General features: G+C 41.3%; 1 protein-coding gene across 1 annotated transcript in view; it reads left to right on the forward strand.

The window, feature by feature from the left end:
• Positions 1-15,090, forward strand: part of LOC108936405 (protein disulfide-isomerase A5-like) — a 34,169-nt gene extending 19,079 nt beyond the window's left edge. Inside the window, exons 12-17 of the mRNA XM_029248569.1 lie at positions 3,549-3,619; positions 4,945-5,108; positions 5,839-5,969; positions 11,107-11,177; positions 12,016-12,150; positions 14,679-15,090. Of these exons, the coding sequence (XP_029104402.1) occupies positions 3,549-3,619; positions 4,945-5,108; positions 5,839-5,969; positions 11,107-11,177; positions 12,016-12,150; positions 14,679-14,759 (653 nt within the window). The 3' untranslated portion in view covers positions 14,760-15,090. The remainder of the gene's footprint in view (positions 1-3,548; positions 3,620-4,944; positions 5,109-5,838; positions 5,970-11,106; positions 11,178-12,015; positions 12,151-14,678) is intronic.
• The last annotated feature ends 4,628 nt before the right edge of the window (positions 15,091-19,718 follow it).

The following is a 19,718-nucleotide window of genomic DNA, read 5'->3' on the forward strand; positions in this document are numbered from 1 at the left end:
TGTGCCACATATGAAAGTGAAGCAGCTGAGAAACGAGGTCACTCTTCATCTCCACTAAATGCTTTCATAAATGTCCACAGCGTTAACCTCTGGGCAGTGATATATATATTCATTTTGAAGGAAGAAATTTCTTTGAGACATGGAAATCGTGAATTTTTTTTAGCTGTTCGCTGCTCCACAATTTGTGCTTTTTACTACTGCTGAATATGACAGAGAGAACCAAGTACCGACACTTGTTACAAATATTTATATTAAATATTGCGGTAGATTTCACATGTACGGCAATAAAAACAGAGGAATATAGTTTAAACGTTCAGTATTATAACAAAACATAATTTGACCAGGTAACCAGCATTTTAATATTGGTTCGAATGGGACAAAGAAGGACGCACAGACACCGTTCACTGTGAACGTTTATTGGAACACCGACGCGCAGCGAGAGGTATCGGCGTGTAACAATGGAAATAACGCTTACGGTCCGAGGACCTCTTTTACTCAAGGATCTACATCTCAAGCCAGCCTTTTTAGCCTTTTCACACTTCCCAACAGGCATCCACCTGCTTATAATCCTTGTTAGCCCCTACTGCAGTTGATCAACTGTTTCACATCTATTCCACAGTTCCCATTACCCCCAGCTGTTTACAGTGAGCATCTGTTCCCGCTCGAACGTGATGCTCTTCAATAATGCGGATTGTTACAATATTCTGTTTGGACACAGAGGAGCAAGTACACAAAGTTATATAGGTCCGTGCCTGCATAACGGTGGTATGCTCTACAGCAGGAATTTGGTGCTTAATGAGCTTCTATTTTTGGATCATCTGTTATTATCCGTTTAATTACAATTGCAATTGAGTGGAGAGCGAAGAATGAATGAGCCTGAAATTCATTATGAGAGCAGTGTGACCCTCTGAACCTGCACACGTGGCTGTCTGTTTGCCTACGACACTGAGGTGGCTTTGCTTCTTGTTTTCCAACAGTCCTCTCCAACTGAACTCCTTTTTTTTTTCAAGGGTTGCTTTTATGCCAAATGTCAAAGACAGAGGGTTTTGTAGAATACCCCGAAACGGTAGTCCTTTCCAGAAGCCTGGGTGAAAAAAATGTGTTATCACAGAGTTTTACTATCAGCGATTCTTAATTATCTTCTTCATAAATATATATTTATTTTGAGATACATATAAACATTTACATTACATTGCAGGAGTGGCTCTGTAAAGGACTGATCCGAGCATGATCATGAACATGTACACCTTACGGGCATGAACATTTATACTTTACATGATCTTAAGAGATCATGGGCAAAATGAGTCTGGAAGAGATGAGATTCAAAACCCTTTTTAAAAGTGGACAAGGATTCAGCAGCTCTGAGTGAGAGGGGGGAGGCTGTTCCACTACAATGGAGCAAGAACTGATAACCTCCGTGCTCTACCTTTTGCGCGAGGGACCGCCAGGCGGGCAGATGTGGAACAGCGTAGCAGTCTGGTTGGCGTGTAGGGAATTATCAAGTCCTGTAGATATCGAGGAGCAGTTCGACTGATGCTTTTGGAGGCCATAACCAGGGTCTTGAATTTGATCCAGGCAGCTATGGGCTGCCAGTGCAGAGAAACGAGTAGAGAAGATACAGAGGAACACTTCGGCAAGTCAAACACAACTCAGGTAGCAGCGTTCTTTATCAGCTGTAGAGGTTTGATGGCAGTAGCTGGAAGGCCAGACAAGAGAGAGCTGCAGTAGTCCAGACGGGATGTCACCATGGCCTGGACAAGTAGTAGCGCAGTTGCTTATACTGCAGATCTTGCTTTCTCTAGATCCTCCTACATCAGCAACAGGTGCTCTCACAGTTTTTCTGTGCCATAACTACTAAAATCTGAAAAAGACTAAGTAACACCACAGAACTGCAAAAATAGGACTATTGTCTTGAATACGTAAGAAAATGAAAAGGAAAAAAACCCATTGGAACACAAAATTTGAAAATTTTAATTAAAAAGACTAACAGAAAAAACATTCAACCGGATAACAATCTGAGAACCAGTCTCACTTCTCACTTCTCATCTCTCTCACTGGAATCCTGGATAAGGTTTAAATGGTCACACCTGGTGCTTGTTTCTTCATAAAAAGCTTGACCCAGGAGCGGTCATAGCTCTGAGAAATGGGGAAAGGAAAGATAAAGATGCCGTAACATTTTATCAGGCGAAGAAAGTGGTTCAGATTAAAACTGTAGAAAATGAGAGATTTAGAGTAATGCTGGAAGCTTTTTTATTTAACTTTTTACATAAACTGTTTCAAATGTGCTGCTGTTGCTCACCAACTTCCTAACTAACTTTGGAAATCTGATGATTTAAAAATTCAAGGTAACTGAAATCACTGGAAATTCAGTGATGTGTGTTACACCACCTGTTGCAGTTTTTGGGACATGGATGACATGTTCTGTACTATATTATTTTTAAAACTGTAAACTCAGCCCTTATATAACAATGCAATGGACTGACATCCCATCCAGGGTGTACCATAACTTGCCAAATGCCCCATTCTTCAAGGATAGGCTCTGAACCACTGTGACCTTGACTTGGAAAAGGGGGTCATGATAGTGAATGAGTGAGAAGAAATTATGGTAATTTGACTCCCTCACAATAGAAATATGTGATTTCACTGAAGGAATTAACCCTGTTGTGTGAGGAGTGGGTGTACTTCATTCCTACTATAGCTCTCATCGCAAAAGCATTTGTCAGTCTGAGCTTTTAGTCTCTCTTGCCTTATACAGCTTTAATTCAGTATATTGTGCCATGTCTACAATTTCAGCACAACTTGTTTACAGTAAATGTTAGACTGGATTATTGGGAATAGCCTTCAGATGGCATGCTTTGGTACTACTAATCACAAATACAATACATTCTGTCTCAGATGACATAACATACCGTAGTGGGAACAAGTTGGATATCAGCCTACAGGCAGCATATCACTCCATTGGGAAATGCGTAACTTTTGCGCTACAGAGGGGGCAATGGCTCTCCAGTTGCAGACCCTACTACTTGCTGGGGTGGGGAGCCTCTGCTAGTCATGAGCCCTGTGTGCTTCTGACTCAGTCCTCATCCGTAGTTCTGGCAGAATTGACCTGACAGCACTTACATCTTGTTTCATGGTCATTTCATGTCCCCCAGAAAAGTGTTGAAATGGAGCTGGATTTAGGTAATAATTATCTGCAGTTACAGTTCTAAAGAAATAATACATTGCTATGGAAAAATGTCTGTTTCATATTAGTTTTGTGTTTATTTGCCATAGCATTTATGGTATTTAGTCAGTGTCACTTTTATATGTAATTAGTTAGTTGATATTCATACATACAACTGGGATTTTTGTGTCTTTTAACTGGGGAAATTCAGGGAAAGCAAAACGCTCAAGGGTACTACGGCAGAAGGTGGGATTCAAACCTGCAATCTCGAAATACAAAGAGGGGGGAGCTGTAAACACTACACAGCCTGCTGTTTTTACCGTGGGATGAGCTCAGACAAGCATTTCTCATTGTTGTGTTCAACCTGTCATTGTCTCCGACACAGGGTGTGGTCACTGTAAGAAGATGAAACCAGAATACGATGAAGCAGCCAAACTTCTCAACAAAGATAATGACGTGAGTTTTTGTGAGAGAGCGGCACAGGGACAGGGACCGAGAGTTATAGTGAAAGCGCCCGCGGGCCAAACTCACAGTGCAAAGTACTTCGGCAAGCAGAAGATGGTCTCGGCTCAGTTTTGCTCTGTTTGATTCTCATTACCTTGGTGTGTCACTTCCATAGCCATGCTGTACTCCCAAGCCAGGAACAGGCCAATAAAAGGAGTGGAGATCTATGAATGTATTAGCTGTTAACTCATTCTTCTGCAGTCCTTGCAGTGCTGAATGTGGACAAGCTGTGCAGTTCTTTGACCGGTTCTGCAGTCCGCTGAGAACGTTTCTGCATTATTTGATGTGGATGCCCACTGGAGCTCCCACAGCACTCTCCTCTCAGCTCTCTGAAGTCATTTGTTTGTCACTCTGCCTCTTTCCTAAAATGACGTTATGGGGCTTTCTGTCTGTTGCTCTTATTTCTAGTTCTGTTGAAGGTCAGGGAAATTGATGGAATGTGAATATGTATATTTAACACAATAAACAGCAGGCTGTGTAGCTGAACACCACAGGAGAAACACCTTTGCCCTTTTAGCTGTATTCAGAAAGCATGTTTTTTTTTTTGATTTTTCTGCCGCGTCGTGTTTTGGCAATAAAAATACCTGTAGTACCCTCAGTGCGGAAGCTTTGACAAGATGTCATCATCTGCTCATGTATGAAAACACTTGTTCAGATGCTTCGGGGTTTTTTTTTTTTTTTTGTTTGGGAATGTAGTTAAAAGGGAAAATTAAGCTCCATAGCTGAATCCCCCCACCACTGTGCCTCCAGTGTTCTATCACAGCATTCTAGTCCAAGTAGATTTCTTGTAGAACAAATGTTGTTCACCTTGTTCTGCCTATTTTCATGTCATCATCATTCCAAATGAAACCACTAGGCAAGAAGACCACACTCAGAATTTGAGTCCTTTAGATGATATTTGATATGGCCCACATGTTCTGACACTTAAGGTCACCTGTGAGGTATCTGTCCCAGGACTGGAGGGCTTGGTTTTTCCCATCTACCAGGTTCTCAAACCTGAGACTCTGTCAGAGCAACTTCCACCATCTAGAGTCAATTTGTTACAGGTAGTGTATGTCCACAATGTTTGATGTGTCCTTTTCAATTTGTCATTTCAACTTCTGACCCTCACTCTTGCCATCATAACCCAAGTGTGTCTGTCTGGATGGGATGTTCTTGTTCTTCTTCAGTCCTTGCCTGTGAACTTGCAGGAACCAAAAGCTATTGAATAATTACAACATGTGCCAAGTTGGTTCTTTCCCTTCTTTCAGCATCTCTCACCTGTGTGTTCCTCCCAGAGCCCAGGAGTCCTGGCAGCAGTGGATGCCACCGTCCACAGGGCCCTCGGTGAGCGATACAATATTCCGGGCTTCCCCACACTAAAATACTTCGAGAATGGTGAAGACAAGTACACACTCGCTGACCTGAGGACCAAGGATGAGATCACTGAGTGGCTGGACAAGTAAGACTGGTCTTCCTCTCTTCTTCCTCTCAGTTGTTCTTGAGTTTTATTAATTTATTTTATTTTTTAGATTGCAGCTCAGTGTTGAACAATTGATGGGTATGTTTTGGCTTAGCTGAAGGATTTCCAGGACCCTGCTGTAGTGAGGGTCTGCATATATGAATCGTGATGTGGTGGTTGAGGGAAGGAAAAAACGTGTGCAGACACATCAGGCACTCTCACATCAGCCACTTCCTCTTCTGTACTCCAGCTGGGTCATCATGGTACAAAAGCACTATTGCAATATTAATACTAAGCAACTTTAAAGTGCTGCTATGGTGCTGGGCTCTTGATGTCTGAATACTTGTGACCTTGTTTTGAGCATGAAGACGAATCCTTTTCAAGGAAACGTCACTGAAGTGATGGATGTAACCCATTTTTCTTGGTTAATATTAATATGCAGGCTTGAAACACTAATACTGTTGCTCTCAGGATGGAGAGCAGGCCTGAACAAAGTGTTCATGCAGCGTTTCTTTTCACCTTATTACACTCAATTGTGTGTAACTCCAGTAAAGCTCCTGTCTCGAACAAATGCTTTTCACCCATTAACTCCTGAGCAGTGCTTCTCTTTAATGTAGTAAAGGTCTTGTGTAGATGCTTGGTTTTCATTCTGAGGCCAAACTCAGGGACAGCAAGGTCCACTGTGCACCACTTCGCTCTACCTATTTAATTTGAGTCCGATCTATCCCAGCCCCCAGGCCCCGCCTCCTCCCGAGCCATCATGGGAGGACAAGCCTTCCAGCGTCATCCACCTCAGAGCAGAGAACTTCCACGAGGCACTGAAGAAGAAGAAACATACCCTTGTCATGTTCTACGCCCCTTGTAAGCAAACCATTTGTGCTCATTTCCATGACTGGAAGATCTTTAAGTCCATAAACTGCAATTACTGGGTAGACTCCCTACAGTCTTACAGTGCTAAAACTGTGCCTGACCCTGGATTTGGGGACTGAATGATTCATAGTGGATCTAGTCAGTCAGGTGATGTCAGGCCCAGGTTCATACACTGCTGGGTTGTGACCAAGCCCACCTACAGCTGGACAGTGTGCACTGTGCCTTGGTGATGAATTTCCTTGCTGTAGGCCAATGCCGCTACTAAAATCACCGAGCCTTGTTTTTATGGCAGGATAGGGGAAACAGGTTATTTGTTCCCCAAACATATTAAAGGTTTTGTCAAGGGTAACAAGGGGATAATGAGTGTGACCACCACCTGTTCTTATTACACCAACTGACATTTTCACATTAATGAGGATCCATAATAACCCACATAAAATTAAATCACTTTGACTATGTTTTTAAAGAAAAAAATGACCCCGTTTTATGGGGAAAAACATCTTGAAACCCCTTCTCTCCCTCCTGAAAGTTTTTAATCCTTTAAGAGCCATTTGCTTGTTTGAGGATTAGCATGATCAAACTGTTTCCTAACGTATTATGACTTGTGCCCCAAGATAATATGTTAATTCTTACAAAGGAGCTATCTGAACTTCAGAATCAGCTCCTGACATTGTCAGGCCCTTGGCTTCTAAAATAAATTACAGCGTGTTTTGTAGTCCTTGGGAATTTTGTGGTAATTATGCATCCTCCTTTTTTAATGACTGATCATTAACTTTTTGTCCATAATTTGTAACTAGCTGAAATAACTAACCAAGAATGTCGCTAACTGGGGAAAATGTGCGGGCTGACTTTCTGTAGTGTTTTACTCAACAATGTCCATCAGGCTACTTTATAAAAATATTCACTCTGTTACTTCTTTAACAGTCTGTTGTGTCTGTGGTGCCTTGTGATGGAGGCTTTGAACCTGTGACCTTCTTGTAATTTATCCAATACATTTTGGGCTCGCTATGTTGTGAGCAGCGGGTTTGGCCAGGTCCCACTCCCCGGTTAGACTGGGGTTCAAGTCCTGCTTGGGCTGCCTTGCGATGGACTGGCGTCCCGTCCTGGGTGTGTCTCCTCCCCCTCCAGCCCTGCGCCCTGTGTTGCCGGGTTCGGCTCCGGCTCGCCGCGACCCTGCTCAGGGCAAACGGTTTCAGACTGCGTGTGTGTGTGTGTGTGTGTTGTGAGCCACTTTGTTCAATATGTCTTCTATGAGTAGCAGCACCTAGGACACCATAGCTGGACTTCTGTGCAGAAATATACTAAATGCCTGTTGATGTAGTCTATGAGTCTTTTCTCCACAGGTGGGATATTGTATGTAGCATGAGTCCCCAAGTTGCTAGTTGGAGTGGTTAATGATTTGGAAGTTCATAAAATGCTGTGGCAATGGTATACAGTAGATAAGCCCAAGCAATAATTTCATTCCAATAAAGCAGAAATTCAGTCTTCTGGTGATGGGTATGATCTAGAACACTGACAACAGCACAAACAGCACATTTTGTTAGGGAGTGAGAATGGAAGAGCAAGGTACCCATCTTCCAAGATACTCTAAATCCCAAAACTCCTGTTATGAATTAGTATCAGTCAAAGGAAGAGGTTTTAGGAGTGTATGTTTTGCTTTAACAAGTGCCAATGTGGAACAGTCAAACATTGTCTCCAAAATACCCTTTCTTCATGCTATCCAGCAAACTTATTTTCATGGTCGATTGGTTGTTCAGCAACAATATTCTCTGGTTACAAGTCAGGTTCTTTTGCGAAAACTCAACACTGTGATAAATCTGCTCATTGCTCAGGTGGCAATGAAACTGGACATAAACTGGCACATATACATCATGGATAGCTTCACTATCTTTTGATAACCCTTGTCTTCCGGTTAATGTGTGGAGACGGAGGGGGAGAGTAGCTTCAGCTTATCAGTGAACCTTTGTTTTTTAGTTCTGAGTAGCAGCCAATGAAGCAGAGCCAAACTGACCTGACAAGTGCAATGGAATTTAGTCTGAATCTTTTAAGTCCAGTAATAAATGTGGAGAAACAGTCCCCACAGTCAATTATTCATCATGTCACTCAGTGAAATGAGGTACCACACGTAGCGTCACAGTCATGGCTTTATTCAAAATCAAAATGTTGTAAACCAGCCACGAAATTCACAAAACTTGCCAGATACCCAAAATTGATATCCTGCTGTTGTTTTGACTTAATATGTTCAATGGCTTAACAATACCCATGTACCTAGATTTTCTTGGCACTGGAGAGATTATTTCATCAACATCGTTTTTTTTTATCCCCTTTTAGGTGATTATTGGATTCGTGTAAATATGGCTAATTAAAAAACTGGATGTGTGAACCAAGAGAAGTGTAGCAAAGGCTGCATCATGCTAGACAGTATGCCAACTGAATGAACTTGTATTGATCACATTCTGCTGACAGTTTACTATTGGTCCTGAAGTAAACATGCAGTGATTGAAGGAATATATTTGTACATGTGAAAAGTACACTCAGGTTGTAGTATTTAAGCTTGAAGTGTCCACTTATTCAATGAAGTACTTTGAGGCTTCCTTATTGCACTGTAGTAATGTTGGTTGGCTGCACCAAAGAAACCACAAAAAGCATAAAGTTTAAAGTGGTTTTATCTGAGAGAAACCAAGCAAAGTGTATAACAGTTTGCACACTCTGTGTCTCCATTCTTTGGTACTGGGATATGTTTGCCTTTCCAGATTCTTTGGTATAAATTGGTGAGCAACTTACGTTGATAATAAAACTGTGAGAATCACATTGGTTACACTGTCATTTCTTCTTGATGGTGACTTCAGTGCGATTCTCATTTCATTCTCCCTTATCAAATGTCCTTGTGTTCTGTAATGAGGCTCAGATGTTGATATCTCTGCTGTACAGATCTTCTATGTATTCTTTCCATTCCAGTTAGAGGTTGGAGCTTCTTTTTGATTTCTTACATGTTTGGAAGACCTTCCTTGTTCTGTTTCCATCCTTGGTTTCAGTTCAGTTAATCTTCTGGACTATATCTATGTCCATTCTTCTTTGTCTATTCATGTGATATTTATAGTGGAGTACAAAGATAGTTTACCATTGTTGTCTTCCACACAGTCTCAGCAGATGTTTTTGCTGTTGTAACTGAAAGTGATTGTATGACTCCAACAAGATCCCATACATATCGCTGCTGCCATATGTGGATAGGGTGGAACAATACTCTGTCCACACAGTCAGTATAATTACTCTGCGATCTCAGTGTTGGCCTTTCTGCTAAGTTTAATAGATGCGCAAAAGCTTCTTTGCAAACACCATGGTATGATACAATAAGGAAGAAGGTGGGTCGGGGGTTCGAATCCTGCTTGGGGTGCTTTGCGGAGGATTGGCGTCCCATCTGGGGTGTGTCCCTTCTCCCTTCAGCCCTGCACCCTGTGTTGCCAGGTTAGGCTCCAGCTCACCGCAGCCTTGCTAGGGACTAATGATTGTAGACATTGTGTGTGTATGTGATAAAAGTACTGGTGAGTTTATCAAAATAAACAGCCTCATTGTGTTGAAAATCCTAAGCTTAACAAGGTGTGTTGACTCTAGTATGAGTAAAGCACTTATGTTTTCCACACCATTAATTTAATATAATTTATCTTCAAGGAGCTTTTCTGGCAGCAGTTCAAATGAGGTGACCGTGGTGACCGTAGCACAACAATGTTTGAGTGCTGTACTTGTGTACTGCCAGTGAGGTACTTCCCATGGCTTCAAAATGCTATGATATTTGGGTTTTCAACAGGCCTTCATAGGAGCAATTCAGCAAATTCTTCATGTTGTGGTTTCACTGGTTTTTGAAGGGAAGGTTCATTCACACAGTCATTGTAAATAAGAATAAGGTGAGTAGTTTAACACTGAAAAGTTGAGAAAAAGATGTGAAATTTAGGAAAATACTGCAAATTCATTGGCAGCTTTACAGAATACAAAATACTTTTAAGTCCAGCACTCTAAGGGGAGTTTTTTCACTTTCCTGTAGACACAATGTTTTCTGATATCTTATAACATGTGGTACTTTGCCTGGAAAAAAGTATCGTGGCTGCTTTTTATAATTGACTTTTTTCAATTTATAAAAAATGTTCAGGTTGTAGCATATAATATAAAAATTACAATATGCTTATTTGTCAGCTGACATGTTGTTTTGAATATCATCTATTGTTGAAAACAAGTTTTTAAACTTTTTATTTTATGGGTTCCTATGCTGCCTTTTTTAGAGGTCAAAATGAAATCTTTGAAAGACTTTTCAAATAATTCAGACACAACTTTTCTAGTCCCCCTGGTATTGAGGAGATCAGTATAGGATTTTTATTAAAACTTGCAGGGAAATTCATACACAGGAGCTCAGTCTGTGGTCTGAAAGCAATCCACTGTGTTGTTAATATGGACCTCCAGGTACCTGTAGGACTCAACAACTGCCAGGGCTCTTTCATCAATGGCAACCAGGCACAACAGATGTCTTAACACGATGAAAGTCGACCACCAGCTGTTTCATTTTGATGTTGAGCTGGAGATGGTTTACTTCGTTCCATGAAACAAAGTCCTCAATTATACGCCCGTACACACTTTGCTCTATACACCCAAAAACTGCAGAGTTATCAGACAATTTCTGCAAGTGATGGTGCCCAAATTTGTTGCTGAAATCGTAAGCGTAGAAGGTGAACAGGAAGGAAAAATCTACTGTTCCCTGTGGCACACCTGTGTTGTTCACCACCACATCAGAGACACAGTCCTGAAGCCTAACAGATTGCAGTCTGCCTCTTAGATATATGTAAGTGTATATGTCAACTTTCCAAGCTCTGAGGGAAATGGTCTGATGGGGCTTGACATTCAGAGTTTCAACTGCACACCTTCATCATGTGACTGCTGGACCAAAATTTGTGAGCTGCTCTGATTTTGCCAACAGAGTATGAAAATTGAGAAGAGATATCTAAGAATGATTGCTTGTTCAGTTCAGCCCAAAAAACAAGCTGCAGAGGCCAGAAACACTGTGTGTGTCTTGACCAGTTGTGATATTTCAACACCTACAGTGAACATGTTTTAATGTACATCTTTATATCCTGCATCCAAGGGTGCCCCCACAGTAAGGAGGCCATCCCACACTTTACAGCAGCAGCTGAGGTCTTGAAAGAGGACCGCAAGGTGAGCCCCTGTCTTCCACAACCATGGTACATTTTATATATTCATTTTTTTTCTTTCCATGGAGGTTCCAGTAATTCTGGAGCTGACTATATATCCTGTGGGTTCTCATTTACCCACCCAGGATAAAGTCATTTTCACATGTACTGCTAATATAGCTTTTCAAGGAATGTGAATACTGTGTTATTTTCCTAATGCCTTTTGTTGGTGTGGAATATACGTTTTGGTCATTGTGTATGTATATCTTTCTGAATAAGAACTTTAGCTGGACGATTAAAATGTTAAATGTAAATATAAATGTCCTTATTATGAATTCCTTACATGTTCAAAGAGAAAAATGACCAATCTATGTCAAGTCTCTTTGACAATTTTGAATAAGGTATGGTGAAGATACTATCAGTTCTACCTTTATTTTTATGCTACTTTCTTGTTTCCATAGTTTGTTTCTTGATACCAGTATACATACGAGAAGATGTCTATGTAGACCTGTGTCTAGTTTTAGTTTAATCTGCAATGTGGAAGTTATCGTTTACTTAACTTAAGTTATCGTTATTGCTATTGCATCACTCACTGTCATTGTCATTGTTTTCTTTTGTGCAATATTGTATTGTCTCTGTCTTGTCCGTAGTCTGTGGAGAAGCATTCAAGAAGAATTTCATGATACTTGTACACCGTACTTGTACCTATGACAATAAACTTGAAACTGGAAACTTGAACTTGAACTTGAAACTTGAAGTGTTTGTCAGATGCTGAACACTGCAGATATGGGAGAGCAGGGGAGGGCCTTACTCTGCAGGTGACCACTAATGATCATCCATTGTCTCCACTGTCACTATCCCAGGTCTCTTTTGCAGCAGTGGACTGCACTGAAGGGCACAACAGTGACATGTGTGGGCAGGAGGGAGTTGAGGCCTACCCCACTTTCAACTGCTACAACTATGGCAAGTTTGCTGAGAAGTACAGTGGGGAAAGAAGGGTGAGTGGCAAGTAAATTGTCAAGGTCCTTGATGTTGCATCTACAAGAGGAACAGTAAGAACTTAATGCAAAGTAAATATGCTGGACTCTTTACAGAGTTATGTTTTGATGTAGTCAGTTCAAGACTCAAGAGAGTCTTTATTGTCATTTCAACCATATACAGCTGGTACAGTACACACCAAAACGTAAAGAAACTTCTAGAAACTTCTTATGGGTCTGATGAATAAGAAGAGCAATTTGTGAGTCAAACTGTGGAGAAGGTGGATGGGTTGGTGAAATGGACTGAAAGTAGGGTAAAATAAAAAATTAATGTCCAGCTTGGCCCGTTCTTAAGAGCACAACAAATTGGAAATAGCCCTGTAAACAACATGGTCGAGCAACATTGTGTAGGAGAAGCAAATAACCTCGAAAGAGTATCAGCGACTTCCACTTTAAGTGCCTTAGTGTAACAGGCCTGAAATAAACCATGAATTATGCAGCATAGTCACTTTTAACTTTTCATCACAGAATGGGTAAAAAAAGAAAAAAGACACATGTTCAGTTTGTAAATCTGTTTGTGGCCAGACGAAAGACATCCATACAATAACCTCCCATGAAAGCTCAAAATAGAAATACGAGTAGCTCACCTGAATTGGGCTTCCAAGAACCCAGCCCTGGAGCACAGCCTGGGGGTGGTGTTTACTGGAAAGCTCCTTGTGGCTAGGTGATGCTCATAGCCTGGCCAGACACTGTCCAACAAAGAATACATGGAGCTGCCTTTTAGACTCGCTATCTTCGAGGTCGAATATGACAGTTGGGTGCAGTATCTTTCATGCAATGGTAGGATACAGGAAAGATTTATATGGCAAAGACATACAATGGAAACTGGCTATTGAGTTATGGAAATTTGGTCTTCTCTGCGATTGGCTGGTCATTCCACAGGCCCATGGAAAAACTGAAACAGGATGGAGTGACAGAAAGAGGAAGATGCATCAGGTTTATATTTATTCATTTAGTTGATGCTTTTATTCAAATCACCTTACGGTGTGAAGCTACTTGCAATTATTTAGATTTATTGAGCTGGGAAATTTTAAAGGAGTAATGTTAGGGTAAGTACGTTACTCAGGGGTACTACAACTGGAGGTGGGATTCAAATCTGTGACCTTTGGGTACAAAGACAGTAGCCCTCACAACTACCCTACCAACTGCCCCAGGTTCCTGTTGCAGCATAAATATCTGAATGTGGACACAGTGATAGGGATTAGTCCAGTTACTACAGACAGCTCCAGTGTCAAACCTTTCTGGGATATGTTACAATGCAGAAAATGATTGGATACTGGTACTCAAGCAGTAGCCATGGACTCCTGTAAGTAGACTCTCTTGTCTTTGCACTTTGATTCTTAGCACCATGATGTAGGCACTAACAGTGCAGCTATACATCAGTTGCCACACTAAGAAACTGATTAACTCACTTAAGTCGAGAACTGATGCTATTTCCTGAGTAACAAACAAATGGACACTACGATTGTATTAAAATCAGTTTCAAATGCACTGGTGCAGGTGTTGGACTCCAGTAAAGATGTATCTTCTCACCTGTTTGTGATATTCAAGAATCAAGGATATCGAGGCTAAGTCAGGGTTTGGAGTGTATGCTGGTTGCAGATGATGTGGTCCCATCGGCCTCAGAGGAGTGTGATCCTCAACAGCACTTGAGTGTAGCACAGTCAGGATGAAGGTCAGCACCTCCAAATCTGAGGTTATGGTCCTCACCAGGGATGAAGCAGGTTGTTCTCTTCAGCTGACTGGGAGAACAGCTTCCGCAGTTGGAAGAATTTAACTGCTTTTGGGTCCTTTTTCCCAAGTGACACCAGGGGGGAATGGTGAAGTTGATGCAGCAGCCCTAATATTGCAAAGACTGTACAGAACTGTAATGTTGAAGAGTTATCTGAGTTCATGGAAAAGTTTGCAATTTACCATTCATTTACATCCTCATCCTGTGGTCACAAGCTTCAGGCATTTACATTTACATTTGCATCTATTTAGCAGATGCTTTTCTCCAAAGCGATGTACATTCCAGAGAAAAATACAATGAGTGCATTACATCAACAGAAGGAAGGCAATGACCAAAGTAGAAGAATTGTGGGTAAAAGCAGCAGAACTGAAGTTCCTCTACAGGGTGTTGGGGTTCACACTTATGGACAGGGTGAAGAGCTATTGCAGATCAAGAGAAGCCAGTTGATGGCACCTCGTGCGAGAGGTCTAATATACACAGCCAAGGGCACACCAACACACACTCGAGTATCCTCCAGGAGGAATTAAAGGCTTTCTGTCAAAAGAGAAATGTGGTCTGTCCTTCTCAGCAGGATGGATGTTAAACGTTGTAATGTAAAGATTCATAGAATTGCTCCTCTGTCATCCTGAACTCCTCATAACTGAACACTGCCCTGTAGAACAGCTACAGTGAGATCAGCTAGCTAAGCTAGTAGAATGACTTCCTGTAGCTTTTCTTCCCAGTTAGGAGACTAACACTCTTGCATTTACATGTTTAGGAGGAGGACTTCACTGGCTTAGTGCGAAGGCTACGAGAAAAGGACCAGCACAAGGTTGCCAAGCGGAAGGAGGAGCTTTAAAATGCGTGCAGCCAAAATGGGGAGGAGCCTATCTGTGCATTGATTATTGCAGGTCACACTCCCCTCAAGCACTGGATCCAGCGCGGTGTCGTTTGCAATTTGATTCAGAAATCATCTGACTGCTTAAGGCTTTCTGCTTTCTTTTATGCATTTTATCAAAAAAAAAAATCCAAAATACTGTCCCTGGATTTATAAAATGGTTACCTATGCAATACCAGACCCATCCTGCTCCTCCAGGGCTAGACATTGTACATGCAAGGCCATCCACAATGACCAAAGGATGGGGGTCGTTTTACATATGGAATCGCCCTGCCATCTGAAGATCCCTTGATTGCTGCAGAAAAGGGAACACAAAATGTAAATTATTTTGTATTTAGATGCTAAGATATTTTTGTACTGGAGAAGTTGCCTTATGTCTTGGTTTTAGCAAATTAGCAGAGCATTTTGGTAATGCAAGAATTTAAACTAAGGCCTTAAGTGTGTGGAGTCTCTTTTTGTTCTAAGGACTGCACAAATGTCTCTAAGTAACAGATATGAAACAGGTCTGTATCAAAACATTTTATTTCTGGCAGTGATTCCTTGTAGTACAACTTTTAGAATTCCTAAATTTTCGTTTTTTTTTTCTAAAAAATCCATATACATACACACACACACCTACATACACACACACTGTCTGAAACCACTTGTCCCAAGCAGGGTCGAGGCAAACTGGAGCCTAACCCGGCAACACGGGGGGCAAGGCTAGAGGGGGAGGGGACACACTCAGGATGAGACACCAGTCCATCACAAGACACCCCAAGCAGGACTCAAACCCAAAATCTGCCAGAGAGCGGGACTTGGCCAAACCGGCTGCGCCACCGCGCCCCCAGAAATCCATATGTAAATTATTAAAGAAAATTCTACAAATAATGCCAAAAAATTAAAGATTGAAAGCCGGTGCTATATGGTTAAAACCATTTTTATATTCCTTTTCAAAATCCTTTATCCCTAGTGACAGAAAAACTGGCTTGGAAGGTTCCTGGGTAATTTTGTATCGTTTGGTTGATTTAAAAATGCTGGTTATTGAAGGCTTAATTTTAATTCAGGTCAGCGATGTAAAGTGGAAGATCAATGAGTTATACATTCTAATATAACAGGCTGTAAATATTTAATGAGATTCTCTGATCACATATTTTCACCATTTCATTTTGGGTAAGAGATTCCAAATTGTCAACCATTACTGGGCTGCAATTTCAGTTGTCAGTAGTGACAACCTAAGCACGGCTTATACTTCATTACTTCCTGTTCTAAGTTAAAAAGACTTCTGTCCACTATATCTTTAGATGGATTAGCTGTATTAACGAAACCAAGATGAAAATCTGTGCAGGCGTTGAAACTATGAAACAAAGTGTTTTCAGGCACCACACTTGTTTTTTTGTCCACGAAAAAAGTGGCAATCAACATATCGCTCAAGGTCGGTTTCTATGACTTGCTTTTTATGTAGGGAAACTTTTGTCTTTCTTTTGCTCAGCCTGTGCATTCTACAAAGTTTTTCTGATCTCGAGGTGAATTTTTTTTGTTATAGTAGCTCAGTGACTGAGCATGAGCACAAGTCATGTGGGTTGCAGTAGACAAAATAATGAGAATTGCAAGAAAAGTAAGAATTATTTTGCTCAGTTTGTACTTACAGTACCCATCTCAAGGGGAAAGTACCTTAAGGAATTTTGGAAACAGTGCTAAATGAATAAAAATTTTTGGGGACACTGTTGAGAGTATAGCATAATCTTTGTGTTCATTACACTTCTGAACATTTTCCAGTGTTAAAATTACTGGTGAATAATGATCTAATGTGTTGTCATAACGCTTGGACTTCAAATAGCAGGTGAAGTACTCAGTTTCACGCTTAGTGACATCTGAATTGAATTGCTTCAGTACACATTCGGTTCCGTAAATGGATAAAAGTGATTGTTATGGACGCTTGTAAAGTTCATGAAAACATGTTTCCAGTCTCTCTATTTCTACAGCACTTTAGAGGTACTGTGAAATGCTCTGCCTGGTCTAAAGTAATTCTAGAAATAAGCTGGTCACTAGGTCACTCCAAAGACATGCTTTTCAGGTTCAGCCATAGTGTGTGAGTGACAGAGTGTGTGTTCCACTGATGTATGGATGAGTGACCCAGTGTAAGTAGTGTATCTAGCAGTGTAAGTCACCACGGTGAATAAGGTGTGTGGGCTGATAATATTACATGGAGTTCATTGGAAGTTGCTTCTGCTAAATAAATAAATGTAAATGTATGGTAGCGAGCTCATGTTTTTGGCTCCACCGGGGCACAGAAGCTCTCCGTAATGAATCCATATTGGATCACCGGCACACAGCAGGAGGTATCAGGAAGTATGGAAGGAAATAATGCTCTTGGCCCGAGGATTTGATTTTTAATCAAACTGTAAAGTTATTTAAACAACCAAGAACACATCACAATGTACATAACATTTCCCTTGTTTGAACAGTGCCCTCTACAGATTATCCAGTACATTTCATACTGTAAAAGGATCCCGACATAATACTCCATAAAACATAACACCGTAATTTCCTATAATTACAATAAAAAAATCCCTATAAAATAACAAAACAATGCAAAATTGCAAAAATACAACACTGAAACCTGTAACAACCAATGTAGTATTCTCCTAAGGACCAAGCCGCATAACGAGGGCAGAACGTCCACAGCGGTCATGAAGGGACAGCCTTCCAAAAGGCAGTAAAACATTTGGACAATTTTTCAGCATATTTTAAAACATAAAGTACAAAATAACAACCCAGTAAAACAATACCACACAATAAAAACACAAAAATAACAATACCCTGTAAAAGTGTACGTGATAGCCAAAATACAATATATACACACACACACACACACACACACACAGCAGGGGTTGCAGCAAGCCAGAGCCTAATCCAGTAAGGCTGGAGGGGGAGGGGACACACTCAGGATGGGATGCCAGTCTATTGCAAGGCACCTCAAGTAGGGCTCGTACCCCAGACCCACTAGAGAGCAGGCCCTGGCCAAACCCGCTGCGCCACCACACCCTCCTAGTATAGCTATAAGAAATAGGCAATTTAGTGATAAAACCTAAGCAAGATTTTGAAAAAGTACAGTTACATTACTTGCAGACACTTTTCTTCAAAGTGACTTCCAATGAACTCACACACACACAGACACACATACACACACACACACTATTCACCGAGGTGACTTACACTGCTAGATACACTACTTACAATGGGTCACATGGTGGCGGGTGTGAGTAGCGAGTCTGTCTCTCTTACGTTTTAAAGATCCCTGTAAAATCTTATAGGTACCACCAGCATCCGGGCCCTTTCCGTAAAGGTCTCTTGTTGATTTCTCAGACAGGTAAAACCTCTCTTCAGGCAAGGCTCTCTAACCTTATTGAAGAAAAGGAAGGAACACTTCTCATTGTCCTCCAATTCCCTTACTCTCTTGGTCCAAGGAACATTCTTTCCTCAAGGACCTGTACCTCAAGCCAGCATTTCTTTAGTCACACTACAGGTGCTCACCCCCTTCCCCTACATTACAGAGCCATTTATGGTTGCACAACTATTAATATTTAATAATCATTCCCATTCCAAGTGGGTGCCCATCACTTGAGTGGGTCACTACATTACCAACCAACCGATGTCAACCACCACTTGTCCCAAGCAGGGTTGCGGTGAGCCAGAGCCTACCCGGCAACACAGGGTGAAAGGCCGAAGGGGGAGGAGACACACTTACGACAGGACTCCAGTCCAACGGAAGGCACCCCAAGCAGGGCTCAAACCCCAGACCCACCCCACAGTGGGCACCAGCCAAACCCATCATGCCACCACACCATCACACCCTTCTCCCTACATTACCCCCCTGAAAAAGAACGGCAACATCCTTGCTTCATATCTGCCCCAGGAATGTCCCAGGGTCTGGCATTAACCTCGGGAGCGCCTCCAGCTGGAAGCAACTTCGAGTGAGACTTGCAGATACACTGTGCAGAGTACATTAAAAAACTACAGAAGCACTAAAGACGCTGATGGGTCTCCAGAGTCATAGGCAGAAAGGTGGATTGTCCTATTGTAACCATTATGCAGAGCACATTAAAACACTAAAGAAGCTGATGGGCCTCTGGGATCATAACCACAAAGGTAGATTGTGCTGCTGGAGCCATTATCATTATCTTCTGTGACAATGTTCATGCAGTGGTATGGCTTTGAATGGTTTGAAATACACTACTCTTCCATTATCCAATATCTTTTTTTTTAATTTTACCTATCCAGTTGGAGACTGTTAATACCACTTTTTGTTAATCAGTCTGGATTTTGATTTATCCAGTCTGTGACATTTAGTCCAGGTCCGTTACATTCAGTCCGGCGTAATAAACTGCGATCGTATTTGGAAATTGTGCCAAGCTGCGGTGAGAAAGAGTGTGAGATGCACTGCGTTACAGGAACTGCATACCCACGCTCTCAGATGCTGACTGGCTCAGTGGAGTCCTACTTGTGTACTCGTGTTTGTGCACGCATCCTGTTTTGCACCAATGTGCTTTAATTTTCTAATTATTCATTTAATGAAATGTGATATATAGCCCTTATATTTCCCAACCCAGTACACGCACACGATCACTGTAATTTTACTTAATGAAATCATTATTTTACAAACACAGCACCCTTCGTGTTTGCAGGGGTTGCGTACACACTTAATACAGGTACCCGTATTTTTGCAGATAGCTTGGGTGTACCCTATATACTCTATATACTAAAAAAACAGGATCTATAAAATAACCAATTTTTTTACTTTTTGCTTTTGTTTATAATTTAGAATAGAGGGGAAAAAAGTGCAACCTAATGTATAAAGTAAAAAGAAAATTCACTGTTCTTACTTCTATGCAGACTACCAAATGCAGATTTTGAATAATTCTGATGTACAATGTTTTT

Source organism: Scleropages formosus, chromosome 24 (assembly GCF_900964775.1).
Source record: "Scleropages formosus chromosome 24, fSclFor1.1, whole genome shotgun sequence".
NCBI classification, from domain to species: Eukaryota; Metazoa; Chordata; class Actinopteri; order Osteoglossiformes; family Osteoglossidae; genus Scleropages; species Scleropages formosus.